The sequence below is a fragment of the Carcharodon carcharias genome, chromosome 30 (genome assembly GCF_017639515.1).
Source record: "Carcharodon carcharias isolate sCarCar2 chromosome 30, sCarCar2.pri, whole genome shotgun sequence".
NCBI lineage: Eukaryota > Metazoa > Chordata > Chondrichthyes > Lamniformes > Lamnidae > Carcharodon > Carcharodon carcharias.
The window spans coordinates 15827016-15846158 of NC_054496.1; the positions used below are offsets into that span (position 1 = coordinate 15827016).

General features: G+C 45.1%; 1 protein-coding gene across 1 annotated transcript in view; it reads right to left on the reverse strand.

Annotated features, from left to right (window-relative positions):
- LOC121271426 (G-protein coupled receptor 54-like) overlaps nt 1-15711 on the reverse strand; it is a 35027-nt gene extending 19316 nt beyond the window's left edge. The window contains exons 1-2 of the mRNA XM_041177433.1: nt 15542-15711; nt 1001-1125 (exon numbers count right to left, since the gene is read on the reverse strand). Of these exons, the coding sequence (XP_041033367.1) occupies nt 1001-1125; nt 15542-15629 (213 nt within the window). The 5' untranslated portion in view covers nt 15630-15711. The remainder of the gene's footprint in view (nt 1-1000; nt 1126-15541) is intronic.
- Between the last annotated feature and the right edge of the window lie 3432 nt (nt 15712-19143).

A 19143-nucleotide genomic window follows, 5' to 3' on the forward strand; every position in this document is an offset into this window, starting at 1 on the left:
CCAACCTAAGAACATCGTAGGCGGTCCATCACCTCAAGGACTGGAGCGGTTCCAGGAGAAGCCCCACCTTGTCAGAATAATTAGCATCGGGCTATATTGAGAAATAAAGGTTTTAAAATGAATCACTATCTTAGCCCAAACTGGGAAATTTTATCTTGGACCTCTCTGGTCCTGTGTGGCCTAGCTATTCACTGAATAAACTTACTGAGCTATAAAAAGAGCATAAGCTGGTGTCACTTTTTAAAAAAAAAAATTATCTATGGGATGTGGGCATCACTAGCAAGGTGAGTATTTATTGCCCACCTTTAATTGCCCTTGAGCGCAGTTACGAGTCAACCATATTGCTATGGGTCTGGAGTCACTAGGCCAGACCGGGTAAGGAGGGCAGATTTCCCTCCCTAAAGGACATTAGTGAACCAGATGGGTTTTTACAACAATCAATGATAGTTTCATGATTGGCATTACTGAGACCATCTTTCAATGCCAGATTCTTCTAAAATTAATTGAACATAAATTCCACCAGCTGCCATGGTGGACATTTGAATGAATGCCCCCAGAGGGTTAGTAAGGGCTTTTGGATTATTAGTCTAGTGACATGACCACACCTCAACTTGTGGTGTAACCCCAACTCCTTGCATTAAAAATAGCAGTAAAGAAGGACAGGCTAAATACATGGGCAAAATTTCTGATGGATGCATTTCCCCTCTCTCTCATATCCTGGATCCCTTACGTATTGAATCATCCACATTGCTATAGGGAAAAAGACAGAACCTCAAGTCTAATTCCATGTACCTTCTGAGCCCTTTCCAAGTTTCCTGTTGATATTCTTACCTAGGTCTCAAAGTTTGCGTTCCTGCACTGTGCCATCACTTCCCTACTCCAATCCAAGAGCACCCCCTTGGCCATGCGGCCAAATCCATCTTACAGGTCAGCACAGACCGATCCCAAACCCGCGCTAATCACAGTTCAGCCAGAGAAGGCTTCCTTGGCCACTTGTTACCTGTTGTAAATAGTTGACAAATTTGCACATGAAGTCTCCAAATATCCAGCTAGGCAAGGGATAGAGAGTGGCTGTAAATGGCACACAGCATACCAGGAATATGATATCTGTCATTGCCAGGTTAGCTGAAAACACAGAGAGGGAAGAGAAAAGATGAGTTGCTTAGTCCTCGGAGTTTTGGAATTGCAGCATACCACCCTATAAAACTGGCACCATGAGGAAAGAAAAGGACTGGACAAGCTTTCTCCCCTCTCATAGGGGTGGGGTGGCATGAGAAGATCACCCATTTACTTTTATGTTGCAGAATTGTTGAAAGGAGAAGGTTTGGGGACCAGACATTTTGTGAGGACATCCTCCTCATGATGTTCTGCCCAGTGACATTGTCCCATCGGCCCATAATCCATCATCCTAATTCACAACGTGGTCAACTTAATGGGCGGTATTTTATGCCAATGGAATTTTACGGTCCCACCGACGTCAATGGAGTTTAGAATAAGTCACCACATTTTAAGGCCCTGTCCCCGTGGCGACAGGACCGTAAGATTCCGGCCAATGAACAGGTCACGCAGGCAAATGGTCATATTTAGATTGGTGGGCGGTTTACTTTACATGAAGAGTGACCCAATATAAGGAATGAGTTTGCAGCAGGCTAATGATGAAAGATTAAACCGAGGAGCTATATTTGCCACTGCCAAGGCCAACATTCTTCCCTCAAGCAACGCCAAACCAGATAAACTGTTATTCACCTAATTGTTGTTTGTGGGATCTTGCTGTGTTCAGATTGGATGCCGCACTTATTTATGTAACAGTAATTACACTTCAAATGTAGTTAATTGCTTGTGAGGCATGCTGGGATGTCCTAAGGAAGTGAAAGGAGCTATATAAAAGCAAGTTCTTTCTAAGACCCCGGAATGATTTAAGAAATGTTTGACGTTAATTGTCATGGGGAAGCTGCAGGTTATTTTTCGATGGATAAGTTGGGATGGATCAAATGATCTTTGTCATCTGTAAGTTTTCAACTTGATCATGTATTTGACATTTCTCCTCTTGCCCTTCCTCCCCCTCCCCCACCGAAAATATTTACCAACGATAATGCCCTTTTTAAAACATGTCCCATCCTCCGCCTCTTTTCCACCTTCATGAGCGTATGTAATGCTCTTCCCTCTGTCCCTTCACGGTGCCACTCCCAGCTGCCTGGGTAATAGGGACAGCAGGTGTGAGCTCCTGCCAGCTCTCTGCCGGTGTTGCTTACCGCTAGGTGCATGAGACCAACTGGGCTCGGTTGGCAGCGGCGGGGGGGGAGGGGAAGGGGTGGGGGTGGCGGGCCGCTGGGTGAGATGGGGGAGGGGAGGTGGGGGGATGCTGAGGGATGTTGAGAATTTTCTTTTGCACCCTAAAAGTTCAAAGAAGGGATTTTCTTTTCGAAATTCTGTGATTATGCACCTTCCTGCTCTGTAGTAATCGGTACAACATCCACCTACTGAGCCACCAGGTTTAGATGTCAGTAAATAGCTCTATTCTGCATTGGATAATTTTTTGTGCTGCACAAACCAGTTTCTCACCACATAATTAAAGATTTCCATTCATTGTTGCAAAAGTGTCAAGAAAACATTTGTAACTGATTCCCAGTATAGTCTACAAGCAACATATGATATAATTGTAAGTCATTTGGCACTGATAGCTTTGACTATGTGAACACAACTGGACTCCAGAATCCCATTAATTATGATGACAGAGAAAAATGTTCAATGTCTTTGGGCGATAACATCCACTGCGGGTGGCTAAACAATAAATTACAACTGATCCTTACTGTCTCTGAGCCCACTCATTCCCATGTTTTCGAAACTCAGGAATTGATTCCAATATTTCATGTTACACCATCTGGTGTGGAAGTCCAGGAGGAGAGGGCGTAGCTGTCAAATCAGAACCAGGCCATTCAGAAGATGAGTAAGGAAAGCTTTCTTCACACAATGAAGTGTGGAACTTGCTCCAGCAAAAATCAATAGGTGGTATGTTGCAGTTCACTCAAGGAGACCTCGATGCTGCGGCAATGTGCACTTTTCCACGTCATAGTCTGGAGCTATGGTGGAGGCTCCAATACTCAACCTGTTTGGCTGTGTTATGGGCACACCTTCCTTGGCCAACAAGTCCTGGAGTGGAACTTGAACCCAGAGCTTCTAGTTCAGAGGCAGGGGAACTACCCACTGTGCCACACAAAACTTCCAACAAAGACCAGTAGGCACTAGCTTAATTAATCATTTTAAATCTGAGGTCGGTAGGGTTTTTTTTTTAGATAAGGATATGGAGCCAGAGCAGGTGGCTGGAGTTAAATTACAGATCCGCCATGATCTCATAGACTCGTGGAATGTGATCAAGGGGCCGATAGTCTCCTCCTGTTCCTATGTCAGTTGTTCTCAAATCTTTTAGTCCGCGGACCACTTACACAGCACAAAAGACCCTGCGCACCACCTACCGGTCCTAACCCCACCTGCTTTCGCTTGTCACCCCAAAAACTCTCATCATAATTAATGGGGAGAATGGAGGCTGCTTCTGATGAGACACCAATGGGGCGATAAAAACAAAATACTGCGGATGCTGGAAATCTAGAACAAAAACAAGAATACCTGGAAAAACTCAGCAGGTCTGACAGCATCTGCGGAGAGGCACACAGTTGACATTACGAGTCTGGATGACCCTTCATCAGACCCAAGACATATAGCTCTATGTCTTAGTTCTGACCAATGAGGTGATATCTGGTTCCCAGTTCCAGTCTCCTGCTGGGCTCCGCGAAAATCTGATCTCACGGTTGTATGTTGTTGGTTAAGGCAGCAGGTTTTCAGAGCTACCTCCAGGATGCTTGGACCGTGACTTGGAGCCAGGAGTCCGTCAGACTCTTCTGGCTGAATGCCAGCTTTGGTGACTCGCACTTTGCAGCAGCCCCTGGAGACCCCCCACGGGTCACTTTTTGAGAAGCGCTGCCCTATGTAGCAACCTTAAGTGAAGCAGAATGTCCTGGAGCCACCGCAGCACCTTGCATTCGCATGATGCAGTGGTGTGATCGGACACCAAACTTCCTTCTGCTCTTTGATGTCAAATTGGCACAGGCTGGGTGGACTTTGAACAGGACCCGGCGACATTGGGTTTCTTTTTTGCCCAGCAGAGTTTTGCCCTTGCCCACTTGTAAGTGGGAATTATACGAGGTAATCCCTGCTAGTTGCAGCCCAGCAGCACGAGGCGTAAGGGAACTTTGGTCCAGCCGTCCAGTGCTGCTAACATCTCCGTGGTGAGAGGGATCAGGTTTTAAAATTCCTGACAGCAGCGTAACAATGAAATTTGCCTTCTTGAACTTGGGCTACGGTTTCCACTTGCGTTTTGAAAGCAGCAGAGCACAGCAAGGGACCAAAGCCTGTTCGCTTCCCATCACCCACAATGATAAATGGCATGTCTGTTGGCCGGTAATAGGTATATGTGCCTGATCGCTGAAAGTGGGAAGTGGTCAGGGACACAGTGAAGTTGTCAGGTAGAAGTTCTGCCCTGTCGGGCTTATAGCAGTGGAGCAGGGCAGGAGGAAAGTCAGGGGAGGATGGGGCACGTGTTCAATTACTGTGGATTCCCCCCACTCGGAGAATTCCCCATTCTCTGCCAGGCCATTGTGGGGAGGATTCACGGGAGGGTCACCTGTTTTCTGGGAAGGAACTCTGAAGGTCTTCTCACTCAGGAGTGTTGCCATAGGCAGTTTATCTTGAGAAGCCTTGAAGAAGGGTCAACATAATGCATGACCCAACAGGGTTTATAACAGTAGGAGAGAAGATGAGTGTAATCAAACTTATGTTTTAAAAGACCTGAAGGACTTACATTTAGATTATCATAGGATGTCCCAAATTGCTTTACAGCAAAAGAAGTATAGCCACTGTTGCAACGTAGGAAATGTGGCAGCAGCCAATTTGCACACAGCAAGCACCCAAAGTAGCAATGTCATAATGACCAGATAATCTGTTTTACTGATGTTGATTGATGGGTAAATATTGGCCAACACAACTTTCAACAACATCCTGAGGTTTACTATTGACCAGAAATTTAACTGGACCAGCCACTGTGGCCTCAAGAGTAGGTCAGAGACTGGGAATTCTGTAGTGAGTAGCTGTCCCACTAATTCCCCCGAGCCTGCTGACCATCAACAAGGCGCAAGTCGGGGATGTGATGGAATACCCTGGATAAGTGTAGCTCCAACAACATTCAAGAAGCTTGAAATCATCCAGGACAAAGCAGCCTGATTATTCATTGGTACCCCATCCACAACCTTAAACATTCACTCCCTCCACCACCGAAACACAGTGGCAGCAGTGTGTACCAACTACAAGATGCACTGCAGGAACTCACCAAGGCCCCTTCAACAGCACTATCCAAACCTGTGACCTCTACCACTTAGAAAGACAAGGGCAGCAGATGCATGGGAACACCATGACCTGCAAGTTTCCCTCCAAACCACACACCATCCTAACTTGGAAATATATCACTGTTCCTTCACTGTCACTGGGTCACATTCCTGGAACTCCCTCCCTAACAGCACTGTGGGTGTACCTACACCACATGGACTGCAGCGGTTCAAGAAGGCAGCTCACCACCACCTTCTCAAGGGCAATTAGGGATGGGCAGTAAACGTTGGCCTAGCCAGCAATGCCTACATCCCTTGAATGAATAAAAAATAATCACCTCTGTCTTCCATCCTACCACAGTCTTTCCCTTTTGCTCTTCACCCCTTTCCCTGGCATCTATACTTCCTTGAAACCCATCTCTAACTTTTTGCCAGTACTGATGAAAAGGCAAGAACCAGAAATGTTCACTTTCTTTCCGTCTGCACTGACGCTACCTGAGCTGCCGTGTGTTTCCAGTGTTTACCACTCCTATTGTAGTTGGTGCAGCATTAAACATAACAAAAGCAGACATTCACTATGCCACAGAAAAGCTTAACTAATTTGTGACAACAAGAAGCAGGCTTAACAAACAGGAGGCCTCAAGAATTTCATAAAACATTTGGTTTATTATGTGCCAAAGGAGTTGGCAGCTTCAAATGATTCCTTTGTACTGTCAGAAACACTAGTTAAATTCAATTTACGATCCTCCTGATATTTACATTTTCAAGACCAATGACATAAAAACAAGTGGAAATTGAGCATCTGCAATCAGTTTGTATTTTAGTATCTGCATTGTTCACATGCCAGATGCAATGGATTAAAAATAATGTCTTTCAGCTCTGAGATCTGCATTCAAGTCTACCTTACATTGATGGAATTGAAGTCTTTTTTCTATGATGGTCACTGGGGAGAATAAGTGAAACTGATTTGCTGCATTTCTACCACCGCAGGGGATTAGCTTTTGAAAGGACTCTTATTGAGAATTCCTACTGATTCTTCATCAAGAAAATTTGTCAAATACTAGGGCCTTGGAATTGTGCTCGGGAATCTTAGCATGCAGAGAATTACTTTCGTGAGCAGTTTAACAGTATTTTGTGTTATGTCAAACGTATGTGTCAGTTGTAGTCCAGTGGGCGGACGTCCCATCTCTGATGCAGAAGGTGTGGGTTAAATTCACACGGCAGCACAAGGGTCAAAGCTGACACTGCATTACAGCACACTGCATTGAGAGAGTGCTGCACTGTCTGAGGTGTTGGCTCCCAGGTGAGTCTTTACTCCAAAGATCTGTCTGCCCTCTCAGTTTGATGCAAAAGGTCCCATGGCACTATTTTGAATTAGAGCAGGAGAGTTCATCCTGCTGTCCTGGCCAATATTTATCCCTTAATCAACTTTGCAAAACACAGATTAGGGTCATTATTACTTTGTTATTTGTGGGAGCTTGCTGTGCGCAAATTGGTTGCTGCATTTCATCCATTACAACAGTGACCACACTTCAAAAGTATTTCATTGGTTCTTAAGCATTTTGGGGTGTTCTGTTGGTTGTGAAAGGTGCTATATAAATGTAAATTTTTAAAATATTTTTATGTATACAGACACAAGCACAAAATCACCTCCTGACTCATGAAAGCCTTTGCACCGTCGACAGGGCACAAGTTCAGGGGTGCAAGGCAATACTCTCCACTTGTATGAATGAGTGTAGCTCCAACAAAACTCAAGAAGCTGTAATGGGTTGCTAACATTATCTCAAAAAGTCAAGTTTATGCTCTTGTATTTATGAGTCTGGCACATCCTCACAATGTTCCATGGCACTTCACCACAATGTGGAATCATTGCAATTTTGGAGGAATGTGCAAATACCAATTTGCACACAAGTGCACACAACAAGAGATGAATATTGGTCAGGTTATGAAGAATTACCTCTGCTTCTTCAAAGAATTACCATGGATCCTTTACTTGTAGGTATGTCAAATCTCAGTTCAACATTTCATTGGAAAGATGGCATCTCTGATCATGAGGCCTGCTCTCAGCATTGCACTGGAGCGTTAGCCTAGAGTATAAGCTCAAATAGAGTGAGGCTTGAGCCCACAGTTCTCTGATTTGAAGGTGACACTGCTGCCAACTGATTCAAGCTGACACATACTAGTCAGGCAGCGATATCCATACTGCTCAGCGCATTAGTTTAATATATTGTTATACATGCTCATGACAGAAAAGCAACCTTTAAAGCTTTTATGTCTTTGAGTAAGTAAGTTTGTTGGCCAATCGAACTCTAACTGCACGCCTTCCTATGTTCCCTTCAGTTGCTGCTTGCAATCAATAATGGGGAGAGACTGATGTAAGAATAAACAGTGATGGCTTATTGAAACATAGGGCAGAGCACCAGATCATACGTGCTCACTCAAAAACCTCCAGAACTAGACATACAGTTCCCAGTTGCCCGCACTATACAGTGATTTGTCAGTGCTGCCAAATGATCAGTACGCTTGCATTCTCTTAAAGGGACAGGCTACCTCACTTTATCACAATAGCAAAAGATGCAGCCTCAGCGGCGCATTGGATTCTTTTCCTCTTTAAATGGCTCAGAGGTGTCTGTGCATGCAAGCAGCTCGACACAACTGCAAGCACATTAGCGCCATAATGTACGGGAAGAGATTCAGTGCGAAAGCAACATCTACGAGTATTTGCATTCATCATATTTCATAGGAACTTCTGCCCAAATACCACAATGGTGCGTTAGGTTTTGAAGCAGACCAAGTCCTCATTTCTGAGTGATTCTGAGCAAAAGCAAACTGGACAGCTGCTCGCTTGCCTTATTTGTGCTCAATTGGAAATACTGGGCTTAAGCCAAAATGCATCCCAATATTCCTGTATAAGACCATAAGACATAGGAACAGAAATTAGGCCATTCAGCCCATTGAGTCTGCTCCCCCATTCAATTATGGCTGATAGGTTTCTCAACCCCATTCTCCCGCCTTCTCCCCATAACCTTTGATCCCCTTACCAATCAAGCTATCTATCTCAGTCTTAAATACACTCAATGACCTGGCTTCCACAGCCTTCTGTGGCAATGAATTCCATAGATTCACCACTCTCTGGCTAAAGAAGTTACTCCTCATCTCCGTTCTAAAAGGTCTTCCCTTTACTCTGAGGCTGTGCCCTCAGGTCCTAGTCTCTCCTACTAATGGAAACATCTTCCCCACGTCCACTCTATCCAAGCCTTTCAGTATTAATCCACCCCCCACCCCACCAAATTGGTCTCCCTAGTAACATCACCAGTATTTAAATAGCTCAAAGCCCACTTGCATTGCAAAACCTAATTGTTAAGTGAGCAAAATCCATAATTACGCAGTTAATTGTTTTGCATTGTTCAAGTGGCACTGAACAAAACAAAAAATGTCATTACAACCATCTCACTTTACTGGGATCCAAATTGAAGCCATCACTTCTTGTGCAGCTAATCAAACATTCCACATCGGCACCATTTCACTCTATCAAAACCCTAGTAAAAAGAATATTATGTTCTGTTGCTTTTCACTGTCTCAGGCATTGTCATTGCAGTTTGGAAGGTTAGTCCTTCACTGAGGGAAGCCCAGAAAGTGCTATTGACCTAAAAGTCTGATGTCAAAATGTTCACTTGTTTTGGCACAGTCTGGCAGATTTAATCTAAGATAGAGGCACTGCATCTGAAAAGTTTGAGAACACTCCACAGGGATTTTACTTCATCCTGTTAGCTTATGTTAACCAGTGTGCTACCAAAGCAAATTAATTGCCAGCAATAAATGAACTGTGTACTGCAGACTTCCACATGAATTAACATATTCATTTTTTATGTCTATTCTGCACAGCAATCCTACTTCAGGATAGGTGTAGTTGTAGCCAATGATTCCCCAACCGGTCACATTCAAGGATAGAGATTCCTGCGGACTAGATTCATTTCTGAGCATTCAATACATTTAGAAATATTAACTGTGCAGTAGGGAGGTCTTATGGTGCATTGATACTGTCCCTGTTTCTGTACCGGAAGCTCTGGGTTCAGGTCCTCCTCCAGGGCTCAATGGCTGTGGAAGGTGTATTTAGAATGTGGCTAAACAGGTTGGTTTTTCAGCCTGTAAATCCTTCCGATACGCCTGATGGTAGGTGGTAAGTGCAGGAGAGTTCCCTGGTCAGCCAGACTGCAAAAGGCAACAGCAAACCACTGCAGTACTTTGCCAAGTATAATCATGGACCAATCCAATGAAGGTTCGTGCTCTCTTAGGGAATGGTGTCTGAAGGAAGGACAGTGCAGCCAGGGGCTATCATGTCTGTGCTGACTCTTTAATGCTGATATAAAACTAACCCCTGTGTCATGCTCTCTCCCCACCATTCTGTATATTCCTCCACTTCAAATGTTTATCAAAATTTCCCTTGAAAGATTCTTTAACTACTCCCTATGATTAAGCATTCCATTCATTAACATGAAATAATTTCTTCTATATTTATATGCATATAAATATGCTATATATATATATATATATATATATACACACACATGAACCCATTTAAAATAAACAGGTTAATGCTCCATTAAAAAAGTACACAGAAGAACACAGGTTCAGCATGTTGAACATTCAGAGGTCAATTTCCCTATGGTTTCACTCTCCAACTTCCAATCTCACTGAAATTTTTAATTGAAACTTATAATGATTTAAAGGTGTTGACAGGGGAGGATGATTCCCCTGGCTGGGGAATCTAGAACATGGGGTCACAGCCTCAGAATAAGGGGTCATCGATTTAGGACTGAAATGGGGGTTTGGAAATCTCTGCCCCAGAGAGTTGTGGGTCCTATGTTCAAGACAGAGGCTGAATGATTTTTGGGTACTAAGGAATGTGGTGAGAAGGTGGAGTTGAGGTAAAAGATCAGGCATGATCTTGTTGAAATCCAGAGCAGACTGAATGGCCTACCCCAGTTCCTATTTCTTAGGCTATCTTCTTATAACTAAAATATTAGTTCCCTTCAACTGAAGGCATTTGACCAGGTCCCAGGAGAGTACTGGCCTCCTCAGTCTACACTGCCATTCCTAATTCTATGTCAGGAACATTTGTGTTCTCCATGTGTGGGACCTGTCTGATTGTATACAATGTGACCACTGTGACATATCCATATGGCGTGGGTGGAGTTTGAGCTGGTGCGGTGCGACTGTCTCGATGAATCATGACATACTCAAGTAACACCAGGAAAATATGCAACTGCATGGAACTGGCTCCGACATCCAGCAAGACAGCACAGTGGGCACCTGACCTGACAGCAGTTTGCAAGATACATGCGGAAATGAGGCTTCAATGCCTCTTGAGCTATAGGGCTTGCCTCCTTTATAGCATGTGCTTGGCCTCCATGATGAGACAACTGTGCTTCTGCTGTTGATACCAGGCCCTTGCCCAACCTTAAGGAAAAACATGGGAAAGATTTGCATTTATGTAGTGCCTTACACAGAGTATAGGAAGGAGAGGCCATTGGCCATTTGGCCCCTCAAGCCTGTTTTTTAACTCATTCATGGGCTTGTGGGCATCACTGGCCAGGTCAGCATTTATTACCCATCCTGAGTTCAGGGGGCAGTTAAGAGTCAACCACATTGCTGTGGGTCTGGAGTCACATGTAGGCCAGACCAGGTAAGAGAGATTTCCTTCTCTAAAGGACATTGGTTAGCCAGATAGGTTTTTACTACAATTGTTTCATGGTCATGATTTAGACTTTTAACTCCAGATTTTTATTGAACTCAAATTCCACCGTTTGCTGTGGAAAGATTCAAACTCGGGTCCCTGGAGCATTACCTTGGGGCCTTTGATTAATAGTCCAACAACAATACCACTATGTCATTGCCTCCCCCCACAGATCAGGGCTGATCTGTGACCTAGCTCCATCATACGCCCACCTTTGTCCATACCCTTTAATACCTTTGGATAACAGACATCTATCAATCTCAGTTTTAAAATTAGCAATTGATCTAGCATCAATTGCCATTTTCAGAAGAGAGTTCTAAACCTCTATCACCCTTTGCATGTAGAAGTGTTTCCTAATTTCACTTCTGACTTTTAGGCTATGCCCCCTAGTCCTAGACTCCCCAAGCAGAGGAAAAAGTTTCCCTTTATTGACCTTGTCTGTCCCTCTTAATATATTGAAACCTAGTAAAACTCTACTTTGTGTAAAATCGCCTTGTAATTTAACCTTTAGTGTTCAGGTAACATCTGGTAAACCTATGCTGTACCTCCTCCAAGGCCATTATATCTTTTCTAAGGTGTGGTGCTCAGAATGGCCTCAAGGAGTCCCTAAGTGCTTTATAGTCAATGGATTGTTTTATTGAAGTGTACTCACTGAGATAGCGCAGGAAATGTGGCAGCCAGATTGCACACAGCAAGCTCTCATAAATACCACAGATGTCGGTGTATAAATTGAGCCTTTGGAACCTCCAATAATCATTCCAAGCTCAGGGATTGATCTATACACCAAGTGTAAAATGTAAACCCGGTGTCGGGTGTAGGTGGTCGCTATTTTGAAATGTGAAAAAAGCATAACATCAGTAATTCATATTAAATGATTGTGGCATGGTTGTTGAATAAATTATACAAAGGTAGCTTTAACCACAATGAAAGCATCTTAAAACCCATCAAACTCATTGTCTTTGGCATCCAATGGAAAGAGTTCATTGAATTCATTCTGAGTCACTTTGGCTATGGCATCATCTTAGCTCTTTTTGTTTCATAATCATCACCCCAGAACAAATCATCCTCCTTTCCATCCATTGAATTGGATATTCCACATTTTTGAAGTACCTGATGACAGTTTTTGCACTAAGATAACAATGACAAATCCACACAGAACATTAAACGGGGCAGCGCGCACATTTTCAGTCTTTGTGAAGGTTTTTTTCTACATCAACCACCTGCCTAATCCATTCAGCATGAACATGAACCTTGAATGGCTTATTGAGACACGCATCCAAAGCTTGAACGATGAACGTTAGACTCTCTGGTATAATTGCAATTTGGGTGTTATTTCTTCACAGGCACCTCTTGATTTCATCAGTTGTTTGGTATCTGAACATGTCCCACGCTATTAAGCTGCATTCGTTGCGTTAGACCACTGGGATGGCTATTCCACACATTATCGATCCGTATCTTCACTCTATTCTCATCCATCTAACTGTTGTCATGGAAATGCACAAAAGCCCTTGCATTGAATTTCATTTTTGACACGGTCTTACATTTGAAAATCATCAAAGGCTTTAATTTCATTCCGTCGGCCAATCAGGCTAGTACCACGGTGAATTTTGTCTTCTCGCGTCCTGTCATTTTCACTGGAGCTGTTTTCGAACCTTTCCACTCCACAGTGTGGTTGCTGGGCCAATGGAAATTCATGGGTGTTTCATCCATGTTGCCAATAAGTACTTAGAGCACATATAAAAAGGGGACAGTTGGGACACTGGGGCATGAGAAGAGCTATGAGACTGAACAAAGCCAATAAACTCTCTCAGTAAAGAAAAGCCCTGTGTCTTGGTTTTGACTTGGTTTTGACTTCCTATTAACCCATCCTTCTCTAGATCGAGTCCCTGTTCTCATGGCGCATTTGGTCTTGGGCATCTTCCTCAGGGCAGATTCCTTCTTCTTCGATTTGCGCACGTTTTTTTCACTAACACCAAATTTTCTCCCTGCGGCGCAGTTATTTGATGAGTTAGCAAATGCCACATCTTTTAGCTTGAAATTAGCTTCATCCTTCATCCATTTTAATGGAAGGCCCATTTCTCTTTGTTGATCGTCTTGTGGGGTTTGCTCTCTCTGGTTGTAACTATAACACCTTCTCGAACCCTTGTACAGGGTTATAAAGTAGGTAACCATGCATTTGTGGGGTGATTAATGGAGGCTGACGACTAACGCGAGTATAGAGTGTCATGGTTGAAAAGAGGGGTTGACTTAATCAATGAGTATATGCAAAAACACAATTTTTGGGGCCAGAAAAATTGCATCATCTGGTACACTGGCTTGACTTATATATCGCAATCTACAGTATCAAATGATATCATGGCTGGATAATCTGCTTTTAGTGATGTTAGTTGAGGGATAAATTTTGACCAAGACCCCATAGAGAACTCTTCTTTGAAACTTTGCGATGGGAGGATCTCTTATATTAAACTGAGAAGGCATTTAACATCTGAAAAATGGCTACTCCAACAATGTAGTGCTCCCTCAGTTCTGGCCCCGGGCCGTCAGCTAAGAGTATCTGCTCCTTTCAGCAATTTTTCTTCTTTCAACTGGTTAATGGGGCAAAGTGCTCAAAAAACTGTTGGGAAAGAAAAGACTTTCCAAACAGTTCTCTACTCCCAGACAAAGTATTTCAGCTTGGGCTCAGGTAGTAATAACTAGGGGCAGCACAGTATCTGGTTTGTTGACATCAGTGGCTCAATGTGTGGAACATTGTGCTACATTAATTATTTGGGCTGTTATAAATTTTAAAATATCTAGCTCCTGGAGTGAAAACTGAGTATGAGAGTAAGTGAGTATTGCCAACTCCAGTCCCAGACTGCTAAATGTTCCCTGCATCTTGAACCTTGGAGTTTTTACCTGTAGCCAGGAGTCCATTCCAGGCACTGTTCGTATACCTGAAGAGATTTCTGCTCTAAGCGAACCCTTTGCCAGGTAGAGCCAGAGGAGAAAGCACTGGGTATGGTGGTCAGGAGGGTGGGATTGAGAGGATGTCCACCCCTGCAGTCTTTCAGAAGATTAGGAGCAGGAGTAGGTCATTCAGTCGCTTGAGCCTGTTCCCACCACTCAACTGTGGCTGATGTGATCTTCAACTCTCTTTACCCACCTTGGAACCACATAGCCCTCAATGCCATTTGCTAATAAAGCTATCGATTGCAGTCTTAAAATTTCAATTGGTCATGCCTCCGGGGTTTATTTTGGAGGAAGGAAGAGGGATTTCACATTCCCACAAATCTGACTGTACTCTTGAATGGCCTATCCCCCACCACCCACTGCCCCCGCCTCTCCCCTACCCAACTTTGTTTTGGATTTTCCCACCATAGGAAACCGTTCTGAACATAAAGTCACAAGGACTCGAAACGTTGAGCCTGTTTCTCTCTCCACAGATGCTGCCAGACCTGCTGAATATTTCCAGCATTTTCTCTTATTTCAGATTGCCAGCATTCGCAATATTTTGCTTTTTATTCCTATTTTATTATAGTAAACAGCTCGTCTGGATCCACTGCATCCACATGGGCTTTACATGGCCCCACACGGGCTTAACATGGCCCCACACAGGCTTAACATGGCCCCACACAGGCTTAACATGGCCCCACACAGGCTTAACATGGCCCCACAACCATCTAAACACCAGGGGACAGAAGCCAGGGTTACGAGGCATCCTGGACTTTAATTTAACCCTTTAAAGCCTGACAACATCATTGTGTATCTGTGCTGGAGTGACATCCTTACTGGGGTACAGTGCCCGAACCTGAATATCAGGGGTCTGGCCAAGGCTCAGTTTCCCTTTCAAACCGTCCCAAACCCGATTTGATGCATTCTGTCATGGGACGTGGCTGGCAAGGTCAGCATTTGTTGCCCATCCCCAATTGTCCCTTGTACTGAGGCGGCTTGCCGCACCATTACAGAGGGGCAGTTGAGAGTCAACCACATGGCTGTGGGGTCTGGAGTCACGTGTGGGCCAGTCCGGGTAAGGAGGGCAGATTTCCCTCCCTAGAGGGGCATTCGTGAACCAGATGGGGTTTTTTTTTCTAACAATGCCAGTTCTGCGCTTACCATAACTGAGACTAGCTTTTAATACCAGGCTTTATGAAGTGAATTTAAATTCCGGCAGCTGCCCTGGCGGGGAGGTTTGTTTGCCCATCCCCCCCCCCCCCCCCGCCACCCCGGTCCTTGACCTTCAATTTTGAACCCCCTCACCCCAGGAGCCCTGCTTCGAATCTGGAACACTTCCAATTCCAACCCATCCAACCCATTGCTCATATCTGACCTTGGCATCTCTCTCCAACCACCCCCCCCCCACCCTCCCAACCCCAGCCCCGCGTCAGTTTTTGGGGGTTTTATCGCACAGGTGTTGAGAGGGCGGGAATCCCGACTGGAACCCATATCTCACCGATGTAGAAGTTGGTGACCGTCCTCATCTGCCGATTCCGGCTGATCACGTAGATCACCAGCGAGTTCCCGAGCAGCCCCACCAACATGATCAAAGCGAAGAACAGGGGGACGAGCCAGGCGTCGGTCAGGAACGGGGGGCCCTGCTCGCCCCCCGTGAGGTTGAGGGGCCACATGTCGATGCCAGTGTCGATGCCGCCCCCCACGGCACCCGAGCCGGCGCTCGCCTGCACCTTGGCCGCCGCCCCCGCCTCCGTCCCGCCGCCGCCCGTCGACCCGATGTCCCGCCTGGCGCTGGATCCCGCGCCGATCCCGCTCCCGCTCCCAGTAAACGGAGAGCGGTAGCCCGTAGCGGGGACGGCGGTCACCCCAGCACCGGAGTCGACACCTGGGCTGGTCGGGCGATACATGACTTTGGCAACGAGAGAGTCGAGGCAGCCGCCACTTGGCAGAATCGGAGCGGAATAGTGGGCGATGCCCTAAATAAAGTTCTACTTCAACTGGGCAATTAGCCCGCCTGGGTCAGGGGTAAGTGCACCCGGAGGGTGAGGGTCCTTTGGCGAATTCTTCAGTTCACCAGCTGAAGCAGCAGCCAAGTTCTTCTCTCTGCTCCACTTGTGCTGTTCTCTCTCTCGCCCAGGGAAGGCTCTGAGTCCGGCTCGCTGTCTGAATGCTGCTGCCTGTGACCGCTCAACACCAAGGGTTGCACATGACTGAGAGGCGAAAGGCAGACCAGGTTTCCCCTGTCCCAGGTAGACTAACTTCAGCCGGGATGCAGACCACTCGCCGGCGAGAGGGTCCGAGCGACAGCTGTCTGTAGGAGGTGTTTTTTTTTACATTATGTATCCCCATCCTTTCTCAGCCAATCGGTTTCATTCGGCCAGTTACTTTTGTGCACCTGATATTTTTTTTATTTTCCTGACATTTGTTACTGGCTATCATTTTTTTTAGACCCTCCTCACAGCTCAGCGATCTTAAATCCAGGCTACATCTTTATCTCTTTCTCTGAATCCCCTTCATTGTTCAATATCTTCTTAGAGACTTGGTAGTGCAAAAGAGAACGATCAGGCACTCTCCAATGAAAATAGGTTTCTCGATGAGATCAATAGGACAGCAATGCCTACTTCATGCCACTCACCAGCTTTCCAGTGATGTTGCAGATTCTAACACCTGTCAACCGAGGCTCGGATCTGGGAGAGCAACTTCCTATAATTTACCCTAAGATTAATAGAGTGTCTACTACTCACTCGCTACAATATTGAACGTAGCTATCCAAAGAGGCGGAGTGAGCTAGTTCCAATAGCTTCCCACCTATTTCCATTATTTTTAAATCTATACCTTTTATGCCCTTTTAGTCTTATTTCACCCCAACCCCACTAGAGCTATCTGTACCTTGCGTGTCCTGCTATCCACTCTTAATTAGCACATTCTTTTAGATAATATCACCACCTTCAACACCTCTTTGTTCTTTGTCTGTGACATCTTTTGATTATCTGCTCCTATCACTGCTTGCTTGTCCCTACAACCACCCCCCCACTCCCACTTCTCCCCCCACTCCCCCCCCCCCACCCCCACCTTAAACCAGCTTATATTTTACCCTGCTCCTATTTTTACTTAGTTCGGTTGAAGGGTCATGAGGACTCGAAATGTCAACTTTGTTCTTCTCCGCCGATGCTGACAGACCTGCTGAGTTTTTCCAGGTATTTCTGTTTTTGTTTTGAGCTAGTTCCAACATTGGATCCCAACAAATATAGGGGATAATAGAAAATATTGCCTACCTCCATTGATTCAGCGAGTGCACAGTCGAACTATAACATGCAGGTAGGTATCCAGCCTCCCTATCCCTTTAACCTCTTCCAGCCCTAAAACAGACCAAGATTATGCCCATCAGTTTACTTTCGATCACCAGCAAAATGATGGAAAGTGTCATCAACAGTGCTTTGGAGCAGCACTTACTCAGCAATAACCTGCTCACTGATGCTGAGTTTGGGTTCTGTCAGGGTCACTCAGTTCCTGACCTCGTAGAAACATAGAAACATAGAAAATAGAAACATAGAAAGTAGGAGCAGGAGTAGGCCATTCAGCCCTTCGAGCCTGCTCCTCCATTCATTATGATCATGGCTGATCATCCAACTCAATAGCCTGCTCCCACTTTCTCCCCATATCCTTTGATCCCTTTCACCCCAAGAGCTATATCTAACTCCTTCTTGAAAACATACAATGTTTTGGCCTCAATTACTTTCTATGGGTAACGAATTCCACAGGCTCACCACTCTCTGGGTGAAGAAATTTCTCCTCATCTCAGCCCTAAATGGACTACCCCATATCCTTAGACTGTGACCCCTGATTCTGGACTTCCCCACCATCGGGAACATCCTTCCTGCATCTGCCCTGTCTAGTCATGTTAGAATTTTATGGGTTTCTATGAGATCCCCCCTCATTCTTCTGAACTCCAGCGAATATAATCCTAACCGACTCAATCTCTCCTCATATGTCAGTCCCACCATTCCAGTAATCAGTCAGGTAAATCTTTGCTGCACTCCCTGTATAGCAAGAACATCCTCAGGTAAGGAGACCAAAAGTGCACACAATATTCCAAGTCTGGTCTCACCAAGGCCCTGTATAATTTAGCAAAATATCCCTGCTCCTGTACTCGAATCCTCTGGCTATGAAGGCCAGCATACCATTTACCTTCTTTACCGCCTGCTGCACCTGCATGCTTACCTTCAGCGACTGGTGTACAAGGACACCCAGGTCTCGTTGCACATTCCCCTTTCTCAATTTATAGCCATAAAAAAAACATGATTGTGATAGTTTTATTGGTCATTGTGACCAAGCCTGACCTTTTAATGCCAGATTTATTCATTGAATTTAAATTCCTGGGATTTGAACTCATGTCCCCGGATTACCAGTCTGGGGCCTCTAGATTACTAGTCCAGTAACATTACCACAATCACTCCCATTGAGCCTTACAGCCTTGGTCCAAGCATGGACAAAAGAGCTGAACTCAAGAGGTGAGGTGAGAATGACTGTCCTTGACATCAAGGCAATATTTGACCAAGTATGGCATCAAGGAACCCAGGTAAAACTGGAGTCAATAGGAATCAGGGGAAATCGCTCCACTGGTTGGAGTCATACCTAGCACAAAGGAAGATGGTTATGGTTGTTGGAGGTCAATCATCTCAGTCACAGAGACATCACTCAATCCCGGACATCACTGCAGGAGTACCTCAGGGTAGTATCCTAGGCCCAACCATCTTCAGCTGCTTCATCAATGATCTTCCCTCCATCATAAGGTCAGAAGTGGGGATGTTCACTGATGATTGCACAATGTTCAGCACCACTCACGACTCCTCAGATACTGAAACAGTCCATGTCCATATGCAGCAAAACCTGGATATCATTGATACTTAGGTTGACAAGTGCCAAGTAACGCTTGCACTACACAAGTGCCAGGCAATGGCCATCTCCAACAAGAGTGAACCTAACCATCTGCCCTTGACATTCAATGGCATTACCATCACTGACTCCCCCACTATCAACATCCTGGGGGTTACCATAGACCAGAAACTGAACTGGACTAGCCATGTAAATACTGTGGCT